We start from the raw sequence: 20,720 nt of genomic DNA, 5'->3' as shown, positions 1-20,720 counted from the left end.
TTGTAATTCTGAATTGAAGAGTGAAATTGAAATGCAATGACAATTGGAGTTATGTAAATTGAGATTACAAACAATGATCGGCATTCATGAACTAGATTTGAATAAGAATCTTAGAAAAGCGTTGCCTTCGTGTATTGATTAAATCTCAAGTTAGAGTTCGAAACTTAAATAGAATAATAAGATGAGATGTCTACATGAGTGTCGATGTCGTTGTTGGTAAAACAAGCCACGATTCATGACGAAAGATCGTGATGACCACACTCAATCGTTCTAACTATACCTAAGCGTTAATCTAACCAACCTAAACGTTTCATTTTCAAATCTAATTATTTAGATCATGATTATGATCATGAAATACAAGCAAAATTTTTTTCATTTTCTTTGTAGCTACATTTTTATAATTTTTTATTTTCCTCTAAAGAAATTAATTCACTAATTATATTTTATTTCTCTGTTTAATACTGTTATAACGTAAATAAGACGTAAAAGAAAATACGATTGCTTATTTCGATTTTCTACTTTCTACTTCGTCTACATTTGAAAATATCAACAGAAAAGGCATATTTTGTAATAGAATAATTTTTTAATGGATTTTTGTTAACCTTGTGACTGCGTCTTATTTCTAAAAATAGGAAGAAAGTATGGTATAAATATGAGTTCAGAAATTGTATGTAGTTTCACAGCGAAGTATAAGGAATGAAATGATATTAGACTGGCTATCGATATGATAGTGTGTAAGAATAGGTCGATGAAGAAGTGATGGAAAGAAAATGAAATCTCAAGGAAATGAAGCTATTAGAGAAAGAGTTCTTATTAAATATTTTAGTCAGAGCAATTGAAAAACGGAAGAAAAATACTTTTTCATTAAATTGAAAGAAATACTTATACGATATTATTCTAAGGAAAGTAATTTATTTTTAATCTATTATAGAAATTAAAAAAGGGAAGAAGAGAAATTCAATTCACTATAAGTTCTACTATAGAGTTAAGTTTCTAATAAATATTATCTATATATTAATAATTATTTCTTCAGTGTTCGAATTTTAGAAATATATTACGATTTTTTAACTTTTAAATTTTAATATTTATAACGTTTCAATAATAAATTTATGCAACTAAATTTACATGAAATTCTTTCGTTATTTTCCATAAACAATGCAGGCTGTTATTATTAAAAATAATAAAATGGAAGTTTCACGTATTTTCACGGAATATAAAAGTCGACATCGATAAATATTAATATTTCTTAAATTTGTAAAGTTCCTTTCACGTTGTTTTTTCATTTTTCCATCAGACTTTTTATTTTTGTATCTTCTGTATTTTCACGGAGGAAATACTTTAAGAGAATTCCTGGCGAAATACGGTTTGCTGAAGATATAACGTACCGAATCAAGACAATTAGAGTCTCGCGTTTCCGCACAATTCAACAGAATGAATCAAGTTTCAGGGACGAAGGAAATGTGGCGTATTTCGTGTGCTGACTTTTTGTTGAACGTGTACGTGACATCCGTGGATTCTTTTCCCCCCGTTTCTAATTGTATTTTAACAATATTTTAAAGAATAAAAGAAATTATATTGACAATTTTCAGTTGTATTCTTCATATTATAATATACTAATACATAGTGATTAAATATTAATAATAAAGATGATATTAAATATTAATTAAATACTAGTGAGATTAAATACAAAATGTTAGAAATTTTTGAACTAAATATATGAATTGATTATCTCCACCTTTAATACAGGAAGTTTCAAAATTTGTGAATTCCATTTCATGAAAATGCGCATAAAACTATGATGTATGCAGATGATTTCATTGAATTCAACAATTATATCAGACATAAAAGGGGCTTGCTAAGATTTAAACATAAAATGGACGATCATTGCATTCATATTATTCCAATGATCGATCGTCGATGATCTCACCAGGTGTCACACCATCTGCAGTGCTTCCTCAATAAGCCTGGCACCACGTGCAAGTTTTGTCTTCCTCTATCGTAGCATCCATTATTTAAAGAATAATCGACGTAACATCCTTCGGTAAATCGGTGCTTAATTATTTGTGATATTAAACATCCACGTAAAAGGTTGACGAGGGATTTTTACCATCGGCGAAAGATGTCCAGTAATTAAAAAATTCTACTAGAAATTGGAATTCTCCTTTCTTTATTAACTTATTCCGTCGTATCATATCTCTTCTTCGCCTTACTGCATTTACACGATGTCTATGTATCGAAAGTCGACTTCAATCTTTCGCGAAATTACTTTCCTTCGACCATTAAGTTCTTCGACGCGGAACAAAGCTTCTTCGTTCTTTGATACGAGCCATAACGAGTAAGTAAAAGAGTCTTTTCGTTGTTATTTGTTGGTAGATGAAAGGCAAACCCCTTGGTTCCAATCGAACGTAGCCCACATGGATGGAGCAAACCGGAAGGACTAAGAGTCCACCCCGAAACACGTCGACCCCTTGGCCCCCGACTCGCTTCCTCATCGAATTGTGTTCGTCGCCTGAGGATTGGATTGATTTTATCGTAGCCAAACGTGAGTGTTACCTTTCACTTTTATCGTCAGATATAATCTGCATTCTTGAAGATTTTATAAACAAGATATCTAGTTCGACGATTCATTGTCTAATGAAAAAAGAAAAACTAATCCAATGTGTTTATAGTTATCATAGATAAGTCTATATGCATATTTTATAAACTTATTTTGTATCATAACATTAAGGAAAAAATTAAGAACCATTCCATTGCCACCAATTTCTTCTTATCTCGTGATTAGACAGCGTATTTTTGTGCATTCATAGGAAATTTGACAGTAAAAAATTACATAGAACACACATAATATGAAAAAATATATAAAGTATTCAAAGTATACAACGTCTTCTTTAATAGTTAGTAAATTAAACAATTTTCTACCGAGATTTTACTTTTTTAATAATATTGTATAAAAATCCATAGAAAACTGCACTTTATTTGTGATTTTGTTATATATGTAGAAAACCGCAAAGATTATTGACCAGTATACAAGATATTTTATTCAATTTGCACAGGAATTTACAAAATGTAGCTATATTCTGAATTTTTAATTCGAATTTTTAATTCGAAAATGGATACAGTCGATGCATTTTCTAATGAATTGGCACGTTAGAATCATCCACCAAATGTGTATATAGATGTATATAGATTCTTGTACGAGTAGTTATATCACTTTTCAGATATTTAATTCGACAGAACACGCATCTACGTTAACCATAGCCTAAACTCTAAACAGGTATATCGTACAACATGTCGATGAAGAAGAACTATTTTAGGATATACCAAGTAGTAGATTGCGGATTTTCGTGCAATTATGCAAAATTTAAATATGCGAAAATGCACAGAATGCATACATATAATATAACAAAATATATAAAATATTCAAAATGGAATATTACTCCTTATAGTCTCATAATAGATACATAAAACGAACTTCTATTTCAGTTCTACTTTTTTAAAGTATAAACTTCTATAAAAATCCGGAATTTACTAGTAAGAGGATCGAACCCAGTTAGGATTGGACTATAGGTCCATTGTCCATAAAGCGTCGCTTCACAGAAACGTAAAACCGAATCTACACTGTTCCATTTTGGAGGAACTTTCATCCCTGGATGGAGGCGAGGATGAAAACAACGTTCATCCACCGTGTTGTTCCAAAATGAAACAGTTTCGGCTTAAGCATAGTCTATTAGACGTGAGGATACGTATACGACGGTGTTCGATCTACGAGGCGTACATTAAGATACATTTTGTTATTAAAATATTAAAATACCGAGCGACGAGGAACAGGTTTTCATCCTATATATCACTTCATATTAGATATTAGATATCCTATATGTCACTTATAGCTGCAACGTACGCCTCGTTACTGACGACGTTAACGCCAGTCATCATGACGAAAACGCGTAGCGACGAAAACGGTTCGCTGCTGTTTCGAGACCGGGTGCACATTACTTTACAATGACCGTTGCATGGAAACGTATTGTTAGCATCAATGCGTCTAATACGCGTCTATGAAGCGTCACTTGGCGGACAGTGGGTCTTAGCCTACCGTTATATCTCTTATAATATTATCGATTTCTAAACTATACTCTTACGATAGAGACCACCTTATTGAATTCCAACTGCAAGTAGTTATCAGTAAAATTAGGTATGTATTTAATTGATTCGGTCTGACGGCCTAGAAATTGGGTTTGGTTTTACATAGAGTACAGAGATAAGACAAAACTACAATTAAACTTATCTTCAAATACTTTCTCTTTATACAAATATCGACCCCGTTACGCTTCATTCATCCGCTCGTTCCGTCATTTATTATCTATCTTATTAGTGCAATTAAAAGCCCAATGTATTTGTTGAATTGCAGCGAAGAGGAAATCACGGATAATCAGTGACGGGGACGAGGATGGCCAGGAGCAGCGGCATTACAAACGTATACCGGCGATGCACCGATTGCACCGTCGTCGTTCATCGCGATGCCGTTGTCGCAGCTTGTAGTACGTCCGCTCACGAGTCACGATCGATCGGAATCGGGTACGGTAGAAACGGCCACGACACTGCTACCTCTGACTACATCGACTACTCTGCTAATTTCGATCAGGGAGAGGGTACGGCCGATTAGAGTCGCCCCTTTCGATACAACTGTCCAGCAGCACGTGATTCACGTAAGTTCCACGCCCCCAACAGACTAATTCTTCTCTCCTCTTTGTTTGCTTTTTCATTTGTTGCGTCAGTCAGTCGGCTACGTGAGATTAATCTCTTCTTTCTGTTTAGCATTTCGGGATTTTTATTTGTTCCTTGTTGGTAGAAAGATATCGAACGACCCTATCCTTTTATTATCGAGTAGGGTGTTGTTAACGGATAAAGTCAATGGTTTCTTTTTTAAGATACTTTATAGCAATCGAGGTTTGGATTTTTATGTGCTTTACGACCGAAATCTCATTAAGTCGTTAGAAACGAAATGGTTGAATTCTTAGTAAAACTTGCAACGTTTATTGAGTTTCTTTTTTTGAAAATAGCTGTATTCAGATCGTGATTCAATATACAATGACTATTACAGGTGAAAGTTCTAATTATTATAATTAAATACTTATACTTTGGTTAATTTGATAATTTCTCCTAGACATCTATCTCCTAGATCTTCTTTGATCCTAGATCTATGGGAATAAATAATCTAATGTTAGGTGACGTCTTAAATCGATGGATAATTAGAAGTTGTAATATTTTATCCCAATATTTAGTTGTTTTTATAGCAGGATTTTTAAGAACGTTTTTGATTTTGTAGTTAGCTCTGTAGAGCGAGAAGGATCTAAAAATACAGCTCTGAAAGTGGCACAAAAATTGCTATCGATGCCATGGCAATGTTTGGCTGTGAAAAAATAAGTCTTTTGTTACGCAAACAAGTGTAAAGAAAGGGAATATTGATTTTTGCAGAGGTTTGACGATAAACGTGGCGCCGTTTCGTTATCTATTGGTTAAATTAGATTCTAAATGTTTGGTTATCGGTTTTATTGCCAAATATCGAATCTTTTATGATTCGAGTATTCTTGTTTGTTATTGACGTAAACGTCTGACAGCTGTATAGTTACTTAATAGACGATAAGCAACTAGTCGTCAGTTGTTCGTGGCTCGTACTATAAGACACGACTTAGAAAATTATTTAAAATATATATTCTTAAATAAAGAAAGTGGGACAGTTCAATCGTAATTTCAGGTATCTATTTTTTCAATTTAATTCTTATCGTTTAATATTGTATTTTCAAATCTCTTTTTAAATAATTTACTTTCGTTCGATTTAATCCAAGATCGAAATGGAGAAAAGTAATATTAAAATGTTATGTATATTTTAATGGTTAATATTCGTTAATAATAATGATAAAGTTCGTAAAAGTTACAAAGTATTAATAATATCTTGTATTTTAATAACTAAAATAGAATTATGACGTTTAATAGGTAAAACACGTCTTTACTTAAATTCTATTTCTTTAGTTGTATCCATAAGAATATACGTTTGCATAAAAATTCGATGATTCGCTGGTCTCGATCCATTTCACTTGGATCTCCATTTATAACAATAAGCCCATGTTTGAAGATTTAAAAAGTTGCTACTTATCTTTCCATAAAGAAGTTTCCCGACTACAATAAAGAAGAGCTCTTTGGTACGGCCGGAAGTTCGATTTACACGTAGAATGAAATCAGTGTTATGCAACAGCCACGTTGTGATGCGATGATAGAGAAAAGAATGCACGAAGAATTTCTTATCGGCTGTTTGCATCGTTGATTATCGTTGCGCATTAATTATAATTATATCACATGTGATCTTGCAAATTGCCATCTTTTTCTCGTTACTGTATGTACAACATGGTGACGTTATTCGTATATGATTTTTCTAGTCAGATGGAAAAACTTAATATTTATGAATAGAGTTTTACTACCCTCGTAACGTTGTTATTTTAAAGTTTGTTTATCTTAGATAGAAATCATAATATTTTTAATACTAAAATATCAGTTATTTTTCGGTAAAAACTATCACTGAAAAGAATAATTTAATACTATTCCCAAAACATGCAGAAATATTTGTATCTTTGTAAAAATCAATCCACTGAATATTTAATAGCGAAAATAATTTTTATTAATTCGTTTTTTTGAACTCTATGAAACTGGTTTGTCCAAACTTTTAGTCATCACTATTCATCAATTCTCAGATTTAATTCATTTTTAAGTAGAGACTACGTATAAACTAGCTCAAACATTATTAACACTAACTTTCTCTGCCCAAAGAGCGATAATAAATAGATTATGGAAAATATTCTCGGCCATCTACATAGTCAATGCTTCGCATGGAGGAAATTGTACCATTTTGTTAAACCTTGAGATGCCCAACAAAAGTGTAGACAGTAATTCGAAAAGACGTTCAATTAAATTACATTATATTTACAATTTTATAAATTTTCTCCATCCACAAAAAGATCCTGGTACTTTTGTGTCCTTTATTTTATGCGATTAAATTAGCTCTAATATTATTAACCTTTTGTCTTATGATATTTCCATATATATATATATATATATATATATATATAAACGCCAACATTGAAATATTGAAATGTCATTATATTAAATATGAAATACTGAAAGTATGTATTTAATAATTCATAGTGTTGCAATTTGGAATTAAAGTCAGTGTTGAAATTGAACTTCTTAATAAAGGAAGGCTTAATATACGTAATAAACTATATGTTGCAGAATGACATTATAAAATAAGAAAAATGTATTGCATAAATATAACAGAGGCAAAGGCTTATCAACTGATTCGTTGATATATCTTACTACCAGCGTATATCTATTGGCGCAAAATTAAATTGTTTATAATTCGTGCAACAAGCCTCAAGTAATGATTTTGAAAACTAGGTGAATTTTTTTATGAGATTGATGCCTAAACCTACATCTTCTAAATGCCTATTGTCCAATTTTCATTAACATTTTATAATGCATAAAAGAAATATGATATAAAGACATTCTAATATAAATGAATTTTGTATTATAAGATAGAATATAATATGTACTTATAATATATGTACATATAAAAGTATAATACTGAAAGATATTCTGTATCTTCGATGTACTTGGCCTTTACGCCTTTGATTCCTGCATCGAAGACGTAATAGCATATCCGCAAGATTACCAACTGCGTACGAATATTTTATCATCCATTATCAAATGCACGGACAAAGCACCGACGATAATCACCAAATAAATCACGCGTTTATATTCACGACTTTCATCAGAGATAGATTTCCTAGATTCATACTCCATATCCATATTTTCTATTTCCGATCCCACATATGTACCTAGTTATTCCAGTTGCACCTTATACTTCCGGTTCCTCCTACATATCCTTATCGACTAACGAACCATATTTTCTTTTTTTTTTTTTTTTCATAGGTCAATAATGTGTATAGGAACTATAACGAAGACCTTGACATATTCGGTGGCATATTGCTCGCTCTTACACGCGCGAACGCTTAAATAGTGCAAACGACGAATTATCGACCACATCGTGGCTGTATCTGTGTAACTTACATGTATGTGGCACAGGCAGACGACTTTCCAACAAAGAGCTCCAACGTCGAAGTGAAAACTCTCGTCACGGCCGGGGGCCAATCATCAGCCAAACCGCCACTGCTGGATGTTAATCAATAAGAATCTTTCTCACGGTTGGTTCGCCCGATATCGCGGAATATGGATCCTCTCGAGTCGACAACTATAATTTCCTAATCTTTTTTGAGTCACGATTCTCTTTTCTAATAGCCAAATATTCTATGATATCTCTCTTGACACGACCAATAATCATAGTGATGTAAATCAAGATTTTAAATAGTTGGACTTAATCACTATAAAACTATCATCCTCGTTAATTTAGATTATTACTTTCATTCTCTGCTGCGATGTTTTCATGACTTGAAAAGATGTAATAAATTTTTTATGATAACAAATGGAGGAAATTGGAAAAGTTTGCAGCAATAAGAAGGCAAATTGCAAGCAACGTTTAAATTGTGTTTATTAAAAAAACAAGGAAAGGTATAGGTTTCATATTCAGAAGTTTTATATACAACAGTTCTATTCTGTTATTCTTAAGCAGGTATAATATGTTGCGTTATATTCCTTGCGTTATCAAAGATTAGAACTACATCATTAATAAAATATGGTAATATAGTTGTATTCAGATAAATTCTAAAAACCTTTAGCTAAAAATAACCATAGCGGCTCCTCAGAAAATATGCTGTTCCAGTTAATGGCTGGAACCTATCACGTGTTTTAAACAAATATTTTGTTTATCTGCGCTATCTCGACCAGTTATTATTGATTCCATTTTATTGATGCTAGTAACTAATAGATAATATATGTAAATTCATATTTTTAGAAATATTAAAAATAAATATAAAAAAGTGAAATTTATGTGAGAAGTGTCTTATATTCTAAATATCGTAATAAGTATTTCATGTATTTCAAATTATTTATTTTTATCAATTTTCATGTGTTTGTACTTGGTATAAACGCATAAAGATCCACGATCTAGTAGTTAGGAACATTGGTAACATCGTAATAGGGCACGGAAAGACGATTGTGTTCTGATAGGATTTGTTTGAATTAGGGAGAGCATGAAAGGTTTAAAGACGTTTGATTGGATTAGGGAATCGGATGAATTGATTTATGATTAAAGAGGCCGTTAATAAGGAATGATCAATGGAATGGAAATTATAATAGAATAAACAAAATCTGTGGGAAGTAGCATGTTTTAGAGGTTTGAATGAAATGGTAGGATTTAAGTAGAGACATCAATGTTGACAGCAGTGTCGTAATACAGTACTACACATATTATTAAGGCAAACTAAAGCACACTTGAATCGAGATGTCGTGTTAATTAGTTTAAACAGGCCCATGTGTTCTTCTCTTTCAAAACCAATTCATTTGTTTCTCGTTTCTGTTACAGAAATCAGAAAGACAAGTACATCTCGCAGGATGGACATGTGCGGGGTCTACTTGTCTCAGCTGCGAGCGATGCTCGTGAGGAATATCCTGTTGAAGAAACGCGAGAAGCGGAAGACTACGGCGGTACGTTAATTATAAAGCAATTAACGCTTCAAAAATTAATTTAACAAGGTTTAACATCCTTTATGATGAGTGATCCTTGAAACTAAACAAAATATGTACAATACAATGTTTCTTCCCTCTTATATAGTGGGTCATGAAAATATTTGATCACTTGATAAGATTTTTTAAATATATTACGTATACTACACAAAAGATCTTGTATAATGTATGAATCATGATCACATTGGTAATATTTGAAACAAATATTATTACGGGATATTTATTGTAAACTAGCCATTGATACTATGCAACTTGAAAGATCTTTTCATATGACCAACAGTTTATAAGTAATTCAAGTAGTGGAGTTAGATGACTTACCCTTTATATTCCCACATTGGTTTGAAATTCCATCATTGTAATCATGATATCATGATCATGTAATCGTGATGTCTCGTTACTCTGCTAATGAAATTGAAAAGTCTTGTGTAACGCACATATTATATTCATAAAAATATTAATACAAATACTTTCATGAATTACTGTATATTTGCTAGAGGATTTGATTGTGAATCATTTATGCTATTGCTTTATTTTTCGAGTTTTATTTATCGAATTCTTTATAAAACTTTCATTAAGGTCGCTATGGAATCAATCTTATCAAAATTTATATACATAATATAATTTTCTCTATAGAGTTAATCGTATCATATTTTATAATATGCAATGTAAATTACCATTAATTTATGGCGAATATTCAGTCAAATATCTCAGGGGAGAAACGACAAAACCGCAAATTATTCATTGAAATTGCTATTTTTGTGTAATTAAATATCGTTGTGCAGCTGTTTGACCTCATTTTAAAGTTTCGGTGGAACCCTTCAAGTTTGCATTGAACGTGTCGACATACATTGCGTTAACGAGAAACTATGCGCTAATATTTCACTGATTGTCGAAGGACGGGCAACCTGACTCAGACAATCATGCAAAAGGAATACACGATCGCGGTTTCGTAGGATTTTTATGTGATCGTCTTAACTGTTTTATGGCACAAGGCGTCTTAATCGAATAGTGGTTCGCGTTGGGAGGCCAGGGCTAAGTATAGATACGAATACTTATTTTATGTATAAATCGATTTTCTCTACCTCTAACGAACTATATTTAGGTTCGCCTTTCCTCTCTTGTCTTCGATCAGCCCTTTATCTTAACAAGTCAACGCAGAAGTTTTGACGAACAGCGTAATACACGACCATACCCGAAAGAAGACATTCTATTAATACGGAACTCGAAGAAGAAAAGATCAAATATCACGATAATTAAATAAAATGAAACTTATTAAGAATTTCAATTTCGACCCTTTAATACAGACCACCTGAACCGTTTATAAAACTTCATACGTGCATTTCTTCTAAGCAAATTTCCAATTTTCTTGAAGAAACCTTCAAACGTTTCAATTAAAAATGGACTGTATAATATAGTAGAAACTTCCATAAATGCCCCAGAATTTTTTCAGATTATTCAAAAGCCTAGAACAGATAAAAGAGCTTGGCGTGAACAGATTGCCCAACAGAGTGCTCAAAATATGAAAATATGATTGTTATGCACGGAAAACTAACATAGAAATCAATATAACATTTGTGGACTGGACATAAATTCGAATTGATAATTCCAACACTTGAAATGATCATTTATTTGCCATCCAAAAAATTTTTGGAAACAATACCTGGGGAAGCTAGTTAAAAAAACGAAGAAGATTTATACGTGAATGGACTGGCGGATTCGATGAATAGCATTGCTAGGGGATAAATCGAATATTCGATAGAAGAAGAACCGGAAGTCGGAGGGAGGAAGAAGGAAAAGAGAGGAAACGTTGGATGCCAGTAATACTGCAATCCGAATTCACTGGCCACAATCGAGAGAAGGATGCGCGGATAGTTTCCATGGACGGCGACGAAGTGACTGCGTCCCGTGGACGTCCACGTTTGCCAACGGGGGAGGGCGTATTGCCAATTCGTTTCATTTGGTGTTTTTGTGTTAGCTTTGTGCCAACTAAGCCAAGGATCGTCGTGGACGCCTACAAAATAGACGAAAAGGAGAAAAGTATAAAATTTTCTGTTTTTATCGATATTTTTTTCTTAATCTTCTTCCATTGCTTTTGAACGATAGATCAGAACAAACCGCAGTGTCCGCTTCGTTTCATTGACTCACGTGACTAAGGACAATGATCTCAAGTTCTCAAAATAAACCTACTCATCCGAATGGTTTCGTCGTTTGCCTGGCCAATTTCAACAGAAAGGGAAAGAGAGTATATTATTTCTACTGATTGCTTTATGCGGTGGAATAAGTATTTTTAAGAATGTAAATGGTGATTGGATGAAGAGGATATTGTTTGGAGAAAGGAAATATGGTATTATGATGGTAGGGGTTAGAGATAATTTATTGCTGGGAGAACTGTGGTTGGTAGAGATATTGGATTATAGGAGAATTTTTGAGAGTTTCGTTGCACTTTACCAGTGGATTCTTTGAAAGAGAAAGATAATTATTATTCGAATCGTACTATGGGTAAAATACATTAAACACTGAAATTCAATAGAGTTGTATTAGTCTTTTACTACCAATATTTATTTCTTTATATAATTATATAGCAGGCTTCTATTCTATCATAGCAATACAAATATGATTATGAAAGGTTTCATCTGCAAAGTACAACAAGATCTTTCATTAGAAGAGATTCCACTAAACTTGAATATCAATTTTATCTACTTGGGAACTCCATTTAGCTATAGAGATTCCAATAACTACTACCAGATAAGACCACAAGATCATACAAATTACTTTTTCTTGGAGCTCTTCTGCTTTCCTTCCTTCCCTTTAAAAATTGCTGGATCGATAACATTTATGGGCCCGTTATTCCATATGGTAGTAGAAATGGTCTCCGTGGGCTCAACAGCGGAAGGAAGTAGATGAGGACCAATGAGAAAGTAGACTTGCTCGACCCATGGAGGCAGAGGCAAACCAGACACGCAAGACTGCCACAATGGCAAACCCAAATGGACCAGCATCATACGGAAATACACGGTGAAATTATTTGCCAAATGATACCATCTATTAGTATCTTCTCGATGCAACCAGATTGTTGGTGACTCTTCTTCGTGTTTCATACGGTATAATAAATAAACTTTGGCCATTCCGCTCTCTGGGAAGCATCTTGCGATTTCAAACATCTTGCAACTATGGTCATTTTCTTGCAAATTAATTGAATTTGGATTTTCAAGGTCAGTTATGCTATTGGAAGTAACTTCATTATCTGGCTTATGAGTGTCAGTGTGGAGTTCTTGCTTGGCGGAATCTGTTTGATGATCTTTGGCATTGTTTGTGTAGCGCTTTAGAGAGGAAAGCGTGCCAATTTCCATACGTCCTACAGGAAATTCTTCACCTGTGTGAAGAAGGTGTATCGTGAGAATAATTTGAGAATAATAATTAATAACCATGTAGTTGTTTTCATTCAATGTAGGATCTCTAATTTAATTGCATTTTTTATGTATATGATCTATTATAATATCTGAAAATATCCATAGATATGAATATGTAAATACAATATTAAATAACTGCTTTTGATTGTATGACTTCGATGATGAAAGTAATTAACATCTGTAGCCCTTCAAACTGCCTATCAATTATTTCAACCATGAATTATTAATCATTATGTATTTGATATTCATTCTGAATAATAGGACTGAATATTTTTAATCTATCCGGAATTAATAGCTACTCATTCTTTTAAAACAATCGAAATCTTTATTTTTAGCAAGAAAAAAAAAACAATTTTCTGGAAAGAAAAGCGAAAAAGGATAATTTTCGTTGAAACAACGCAAAATTATATAAGGATAATTGTTTTGAGGAGAAATGGAGTAAATAAAAGATAAAATTCGAGAAACCATAGCTACATAGCAAGAAACCATGGATGCAAGAATATATATATATTAAAACAGTGGAAATAACAATGTCAAGTAACCACTAATAATGCACGGGATCAGAAGGAATAGTTGCGAATGAAAGTCAATAAAGAGGATCATGAAAATGCATGGATAATTTTAGGAGGGCCTTACCTGCTATCTCGAGATTCCACTGAAGCAGGAAACCGTCGATTGCAGCGTAGAAGTTCCTAATGTTCTCCGGAAGCGTAACACAATGACGTTGCTCCCAGTTGGTAATGGCCATAGTCTCACATCCGTTTCTACGGTCGACTCGTACATTTTTTACGTATGGGAAGCTCTCAAGAATCTTCACTACACCCAACGTGAGATTCTCGTAGAAGGAATCCTCCGTTACGATATCAACGAAGAACGACATCTAATTATGTATATGTATTTCTTAAATTGTCCACTAAGAAATTCCAAGCGATGAAAAATAATTTTGAAGGAATATTATCCAATTGGATTACGTTGATATTTAATAATCTAGAGTACCGTGTTTCTTTAAATGACGGAAATTTTTAATTTCGATAAAGTTCAGGATATATCTAAAATTATATAAAATAAATTTACGAATATTCAAAAAAGGTACAAGTTAAATTTTACTAAAATTGATTATCTTTTATCAGAAAGAAGAAATTTCCGAAATTTTTAATATTGTATTATTTCTTCCAGAAGGAAAACAATTTTAAAATTTTTAAACCAAAAATATTTCCAACAAAATGATAATTAATTATTTATGTAAGAATTATCAAACGTGCCTGCAATAAAGGCAATTTTAACTTAAAAAATCCGGAAATTAGAACCAATCCAATTATTCTAGAATAACTTTTCCAGTCTATTTTACTTTATTGCCATGCGGCGTTATTTCTTGTTTTCTTATTAAATTAATTGTTTGGCGAACAAGAATTTGTGATATAGGAGGAAAATCCTAAATCGTTTATGAATGGCCGTAAAACTGTAAATCCAGAATAATCGTGCTGATGAATCGAACTAGCCTGGTCCGTTGTTGATCGTCATGGTGACGGAATACGAAAGCGAATCAGCATATCCACTTTTCCCGTATTCAAACGGACCGACAAGGGGTTGTATCGAACGCTTGCGCAGGTTTACGTTGCACGACAGGTGTAGGAGAAGAGGGTGCAGGTAGAATAATTACTATGCACGCACGGGGGAGGTACTTTCCAGAAGCTATCGTGTGTACTACCTTCCCAACCCTATTCAATCGAAATCGTCGTATACGATTTTTAACGTATGCATTATTAAACATAGGCGAGAGGAAACAGCTGCTGATGGTGACTGAGGTTTCAGTTAAAAACTTATCGACGTCTAGTATTAAAAATGTTTGTCTATTTGTTTCATATTATTTTCTGAAAACTCGATTTCTTTGCCTTCTTTTTTCGTGTAGCTAATTTATCTCCTTTACAGTCCTTCTAATCCCTTTTACATTGAACAACTCATCATCATAAATCATTTCATACAGTTTCGCAGAACACGTTTCTGAAATATCATAAAATTCAATTTCTTATAAAATTTGTTCTTTCAGATAAATAAATTTTTAGCCTGATATGATTTCTGAATTAAAAGCAGATAATGGAGCAAGGTGTAGAAATCCTGATATGGTTTTTAATAATTTTTTTGTATTATTTACAGGAGATTTTCCTCCCCCTTTGCACCCTAGGTGTATTGATAGTGGTAAAAGTTTTGCCACCAAATCCAAACTATCCCGCAATGACGACGCAGAGGCAGGAGGGTGGTATATTCGAGACGTTCAATGGCTACAGGAACAACACAATAGCCGTTGTTCCAAACTCAACAGAAACTTTGGTACATGTTCCTGTCATTAAGACATTATAATCTACCACACACTACAAACATGTAACCGTCTTTACAATATTATCCTTGTTTCAGACTTTTTTAAATTCGATGAATGCCCTGTGGGCATCAATGTGGGATTATCCTGGCAAACTTCCCTTAAATTTCATGGTGTTCGATACAAAGGATGATCTGCAAGCAGCGTATTGGAGAGACCCATACAGCGTACCTTTAGCAGTAATCTTCGAGGATTCTCAACCCATATCTCAGCGTCTCTCGTAATATTTAAAAACACTTAGTAGAAGTAATTAGCTAACAAAGCAAAAATCGAAGCCGTTTAATCGTTATGTCGCAATTTTTACTAGGTACGAGATAAGAACTAATCCATCATATACGAATCCACCTTCGCCAACTGAATTGTATTCCGCCCCAGTTACTTGCCGAAAGGATACGAGCCATTGGCTAGGAGGTGTATTGTCGATGGAGACTGGTGGATCATGTCCTGCGAATAACTATTTGCACTCAGGTTTCCTAGCGTTACAAATGATAATGGATATCACAAAGATAAGAGTATGTTTTGTACTGCTTATGCTAATAATCTTGTAATATAATAATGAAAATTTTATTATATACATCTATTGATTCTGTATATTGACAATTTGTAGCTAGACACAGGGAATACAGATGTAACTGTACCGGATGTTAAGCTAGAAATGTTCCCTAAAGAAGCTTTCACCGCAAGTAAAAATATAGAATATTTAATTATGGGTGATCTCTAATTAGTATATTAAATTTTTATCTATAAAAACGAGACATATGATTTAAGAATTAAATTAATAATTAATGTATCTTTTATGGCTACATTTCTAAGGATATTTTTTATTTAGACTGGATGCTGGCCTTGAGAGTTGTTATACCTCTTTTTATGGTCCTCTCTCTTTCACAATTCGTCACTTATCTTCTGATCCTAATAGTCGGCGAAAAGGAGAAAAAGATCAAGGAAGGAATGAAGATAATGGGCCTAAAGGATTCGATTTTCTGGTAGGTAAATCTTATTTGAAAATCAACGAATAGATTGTGCTTCACTTCAAATATTAACATATACTAAACGATATATGAATTATGTTGCACAAAAAAAAAATATATTAGAAGAACAAAATTGAGATTTCGAAAAATGAAAAAATTTTCATTACAGGTTATCATGGTTCATTATCTACAGCGTTTTTGTCTTATTACTCTCTGCCGTCGCAGTAATACTACTTTTCACACTACAAATGTTTCAACACACACACTTTTTACCGATATTCCTTTTAGTAGTGCTCTACAGTTTCTCCATAATCATGTTCGCTTTTATGATAACACCTTTCTTCGACACGTCACGAGTAAGTATTTCATTAACGCTATTCTACTCTTAGTGTGTTCTTTATTAAATTATTTATAACTATTTTCTTATCAGACTGCCGGTGTACTAGGCAATTTTGCAGTCACGATAATGAGCTTGATGTATTTTATCCAAGTCTTTGTGAATGACTCTAGTTCAGTTCCGTTTTGGTTAGTCTCTCTTCTTAGTCCAACAGGCGTTGCTTTGGCTATGGATAAGGTTTGTATTACAGCGTACAATAATATACTAGAACAATGAAGAATGGGCAATTCTATAAATAAAAACGATGTGTATCTTTTCCTAGGCTCTTGTATTAGATCTACAAGGAGAAGGAGTTAACTTTGACAATCTTTGGTCAGGTCCTGGTATACCATTTGGGGGAAGTCTTATTATGATGACTTTAGACATAATTCTCTATGCTTGCTTAGCTTATTATTTTGACTGCGTCATTCCAAGTACGCTTCTTAAAATACGTGTTATCATACTCATTATATTATTGATAAATAGTGAATAATCAAATATTATATATTTAATTTAGGTGAATACGGGACGAAGAGAACTCCTTGGTTTTGCTTCACGCCTGAGTTTTGGTGTCAAAGAAAAGCTCCACGGGTGAGTATCATTAACAATAATTTAAAGCGTTGAATATGAAAGAAAATAGAAAAATATATATTCACAGTCGTATTTGCAGGTACCATCATCGAATGGTGAATCAAATTCTTTTATTCCTGGTGAAGAGACTAATCGTGACGTTGAACCTGTGGTGCGCGAGATGAAGGGTCGCGAAGCGATTAGAATAGTCGATCTTTACAAGTCCTACCAAAAATGTCGTAAGCCAGAAATTAAAGCCGTAAATGGCATTAATTTAACGATTTACGAGGGACAAATCACGGCGATACTTGGACACAACGGAGCTGGAAAAACAAGTCTCTTCAATATTTTAACTGGCCTGACCGCACCTACTGCTGGCACTGCCTTGATATTTGGTTATGACGTTCGAGATTCCAATGATATGCAGATGATCAGAAGCATGACTGGCGTTTGTCCACAACATGATATCCTTTTTGATCTTCTCACACCTCGCGAACACCTTGAATTTTTCGCTGCAGTCCGTGGTATCCCAAAATCTATGATTGAACATGAGGTAATGCAATGTATAGTAAACAAGTCGTATAAAATGTTTTACGTAGGTTATAAATAAAAAAGATTGTCATTTATGACTACTTTTAGGTGAAAAAAACTTTAAAAGATATCGATCTAACTGAGAAAGCAAATACTTTTGCGAAATACTTGAGTGGAGGACAAAAAAGGAAATTGTCTGTAGGTATCGCCATTATCGGTGATCCGAAGATTATTATCCTCGATGAACCTACAGCTGGGGTTGATCCCTACTCCAGGAGACAGATGTGGTCTTTCTTACAATCTAGACGTCATGGAAAAGTGATTCTATTGACTACTCATTTTATGGATGAGGCAGATATATTAGCAGATAGGAAAGCAGTTATTAGTAAAGGAAAGCTGAGATGCTGTGGCAGTTCTTTGTTCTTAAAAAATAAATTTGGTATTGGATATCACTTAACGTACGTTGGTTATTTCTTAAATAACGAAAAGCAGCGATAAAGCATGTTTAATAAAAATATATTTGTGAATGTATAACAGGTTAGTACTTGAAGGAAATGCAAGAGAACACGCCATTACCAGATTAGTAACGTGTCATGTCTCAAAAGCAGAAAAAGCAAGACGTCACGGACGTGAACTGAGCTTTATTTTACCTCATAATTCAGTAGAAAACTTCGCACCACTTTTCTCAGCTATAGAGCACGAAATTAAAACCCGATCGAGTAGATTAGGTATTAGCAGCTACGGAGTATCAATGACTACTTTAGAAGAAGTATTTCTGCATTTAGAAAAGGATGAAGGCCCTGAATACACAATGGATAATTTATCAAAAAAGATGGTGCGCAATCGTGCATTAAGCAGATCTTTATCGTTGCAATCTAAGAGTACTTCTTATCAGAGTTTGCAGAACGAAGGTGTCACTGTTCAGAATGATGGTCAAGCAAAAGGTACATTCAATTCAATATTTGAAAACTGTTATAAAATTCATAATTTATAAATTTTATTGTATTTTACTATAGAGGCAGGAGATTTACCGGATGGCGTCCATAGTGATAGAAATCCTCCTGTTCTTGGCCTTGGACTAGACCCCATAAAAGTTCGGCCTAATTTCCTCCAAACCTTGTACGCTATGCTTCGCCTAAGGATACTTAGACTCTTCAGGAACATTCAGTTATTGTACTTCACTATCTTCGCGCCTCTTCTTCTAGTAGTCGTTGGCCTCCATTTAAATAGCATTGAAACAGTTGAAATCAAAATGCAATCTCTTACATTGAATACTGGTATGTTTTAAAATAATTACATTTTTATGAATTTAGAAAATTTAGTGTCTACTTTAGTCCACCGTCTTTTCTTTTACAGATACTTATGGAAATGAAACCAAACTTTTGTACGCGAATAATACCGACCATGATATCACAAATTTAATCGATGGAATAAATCAAGATGTGAAGTACATTGAGGAGTATTACGGGAATTTTGCAAATTTGTTAAAAATCGCACCGCATATGTCTGCTTTCAATATCAATGAATATAGTCTGTCCAGGATCAATTTGACTGTCGCATATAATGATACCATGCAACATTCCTTACCAATTTTAATAAACTTGTTATCAAACACTTATTACAGGTACAATCAATAATTTATTAATATATCGTAGATTTAAATAATCACGTATAAAATTCATTTATTTTATTCCAATTAGATTACTCTCAAATGAAAACAATTTAAAACCGATTGAAGTTAAGACACATCCTTTCCAACAAACTTCTCAGCCACAGGGATTCAATATTGGTACAGCGAGTACCGCACTGTTTATTGGAATGAATTTTGTATTATTGCCAATAACTTTAGTTGTGGACGTGGTCTATGATCGTGAAGTAAGTCTTGTTTTTATTAATGACATTTTTTAAATAAATGTTTGCTATTTAAAAGCAATATTCCTTATGGTATCTCTTATTTTCAGATAAAAGCGAAGAATCAGCTTCGTGTGAATGGTCTGTCATTTTCGATGTACTTTCTGACGTACTTTATTGTACTTGTCGGCCTGATGTCTTTCATCTGTTTATGTATTCTTGGCATCATATTTCTCTTTGACGTGCCTTCGCTTCAAGAAGTACCAGCACTCATCACCCTAGCCGGTCTTTTCATGCTTTATTGCCCATCATCCATTCTATTCTCTACGTGTTTGAGTTACATCTTTGACAAGATGGATTCCGCTCAAAGTATTTTGCCCAATATTGCAACTTTCATTGGACTTATACCGTTTATACTAGTCACGATTCTTGACATGCTGGGTCTTAGTAAGTTACACATTCAATTTAACACTTCAGAGACTAAATTGTTTAGATATCGCCCCCAATTTTTATTAAGACTTTTATGTATAAATGAATATGAAAATAATGAAATACATTTGATTAAATATCACAATTTATTACCACGGATTAATTAAAAATCTTTTTAGGTGGTACAGCAGCGTTTGTTTTACACGTAATTTTTTCTCTGCTGAACACATTGTACGTACCATATGCTGCAGTGTATTACGTAGAAAGAGTACATCTAATGTGCTCTATCAACGCTGCTTGCCATCATCTGACTATGTCTGATTATTTAACCACGGAGATCATTCTAATGGCCTTTGGCGTGCTTCTGCATTGTCCGGTGTGGTTCTTCGTGCTTTTACTGTTGGACATTAAAAAGAGTGGTGGCAATGTCAGTGATGTATTGAAGTATTTCCTGGTTAGTGTATAATTGATACAATGGGTTGAAAATTGAAATATAAAACTATTCCATTAAAAAATATTCT

The 20,720-nt window shown here is 33.4% G+C and overlaps 2 protein-coding genes across 3 annotated transcripts in view; one reads left to right on the top strand and one right to left on the bottom strand.

The window, feature by feature from the left end:
• The window catches only part of LOC132905087 (cholesterol transporter ABCA5-like), a 33,962-nt gene that overhangs the window by 9,497 nt on the left and 3,745 nt on the right, over positions 1–20,720 (top strand). The window contains exons 2-21 of one of the 2 annotated variants that reach the window (XM_060956037.1): positions 2,374–2,542; positions 4,406–4,703; positions 9,530–9,651; positions 15,255–15,428; positions 15,513–15,694; positions 15,782–15,986; positions 16,082–16,157; positions 16,304–16,457; positions 16,612–16,798; positions 16,873–17,016; positions 17,102–17,252; positions 17,336–17,409; positions 17,489–17,941; positions 18,028–18,377; positions 18,457–18,863; positions 18,936–19,196; positions 19,276–19,543; positions 19,620–19,794; positions 19,881–20,217; positions 20,379–20,653. In XM_060956037.1, coding sequence (XP_060812020.1) covers positions 9,559–9,651; positions 15,255–15,428; positions 15,513–15,694; positions 15,782–15,986; positions 16,082–16,157; positions 16,304–16,457; positions 16,612–16,798; positions 16,873–17,016; positions 17,102–17,252; positions 17,336–17,409; positions 17,489–17,941; positions 18,028–18,377; positions 18,457–18,863; positions 18,936–19,196; positions 19,276–19,543; positions 19,620–19,794; positions 19,881–20,217; positions 20,379–20,653 — 3,966 coding nt within the window. In that variant the 5' untranslated portion in view covers positions 2,374–2,542; positions 4,406–4,703; positions 9,530–9,558. Of the gene's footprint in view, positions 1–2,373; positions 2,543–4,405; positions 4,704–9,529; positions 9,652–15,254; positions 15,429–15,512; positions 15,695–15,781; positions 15,987–16,081; positions 16,158–16,303; positions 16,458–16,611; positions 16,799–16,872; positions 17,017–17,101; positions 17,253–17,335; positions 17,410–17,476; positions 17,942–18,027; positions 18,378–18,456; positions 18,864–18,935; positions 19,197–19,275; positions 19,544–19,619; positions 19,795–19,880; positions 20,218–20,378; positions 20,654–20,720 lie in introns of both variants that reach the window. The other variant, XM_060956035.1, reaches the window with a different exon arrangement.
• Positions 12,213–14,326, bottom strand: LOC132905096 (tubulin polyglutamylase complex subunit 2). Its single transcript, XM_060956060.1, has 2 exons — positions 13,737–14,326; positions 12,213–13,063 (listed from the first exon to the last, which is right to left on the bottom strand). The coding sequence occupies exons 1-2, from the start codon at positions 13,978–13,980 to the stop codon at positions 12,459–12,461; spliced, it is 849 nt and encodes a 282-aa protein (XP_060812043.1). The 5' UTR covers positions 13,981–14,326; the 3' UTR covers positions 12,213–12,458.

The sequence above is a fragment of the Bombus pascuorum genome, chromosome 3, assembly GCF_905332965.1.
Source record: "Bombus pascuorum chromosome 3, iyBomPasc1.1, whole genome shotgun sequence".
NCBI lineage: Eukaryota > Metazoa > Arthropoda > Insecta > Hymenoptera > Apidae > Bombus > Bombus pascuorum.
The sequence above is the reverse complement of the archived record's forward strand: the minus strand, read 5'-3'. Positions and strand labels throughout refer to the sequence as shown.

Bases quoted from the DNA above. Each gene is read 5' to 3' on its own strand.
- LOC132905096 (XM_060956060.1), bottom strand. From the start codon at position 13,980: ATGTCGTTCTTCGTTGATATCGTAACGGAGGATTCCTTCTACGAGAAT. The intron at 13,064-13,736 runs GTAAGGCCCTCC...TTCTTCACACAG, and splicing joins GTGGAATCTCGAGATAGCAG to GTGAAGAATTTCCTGTAGGA.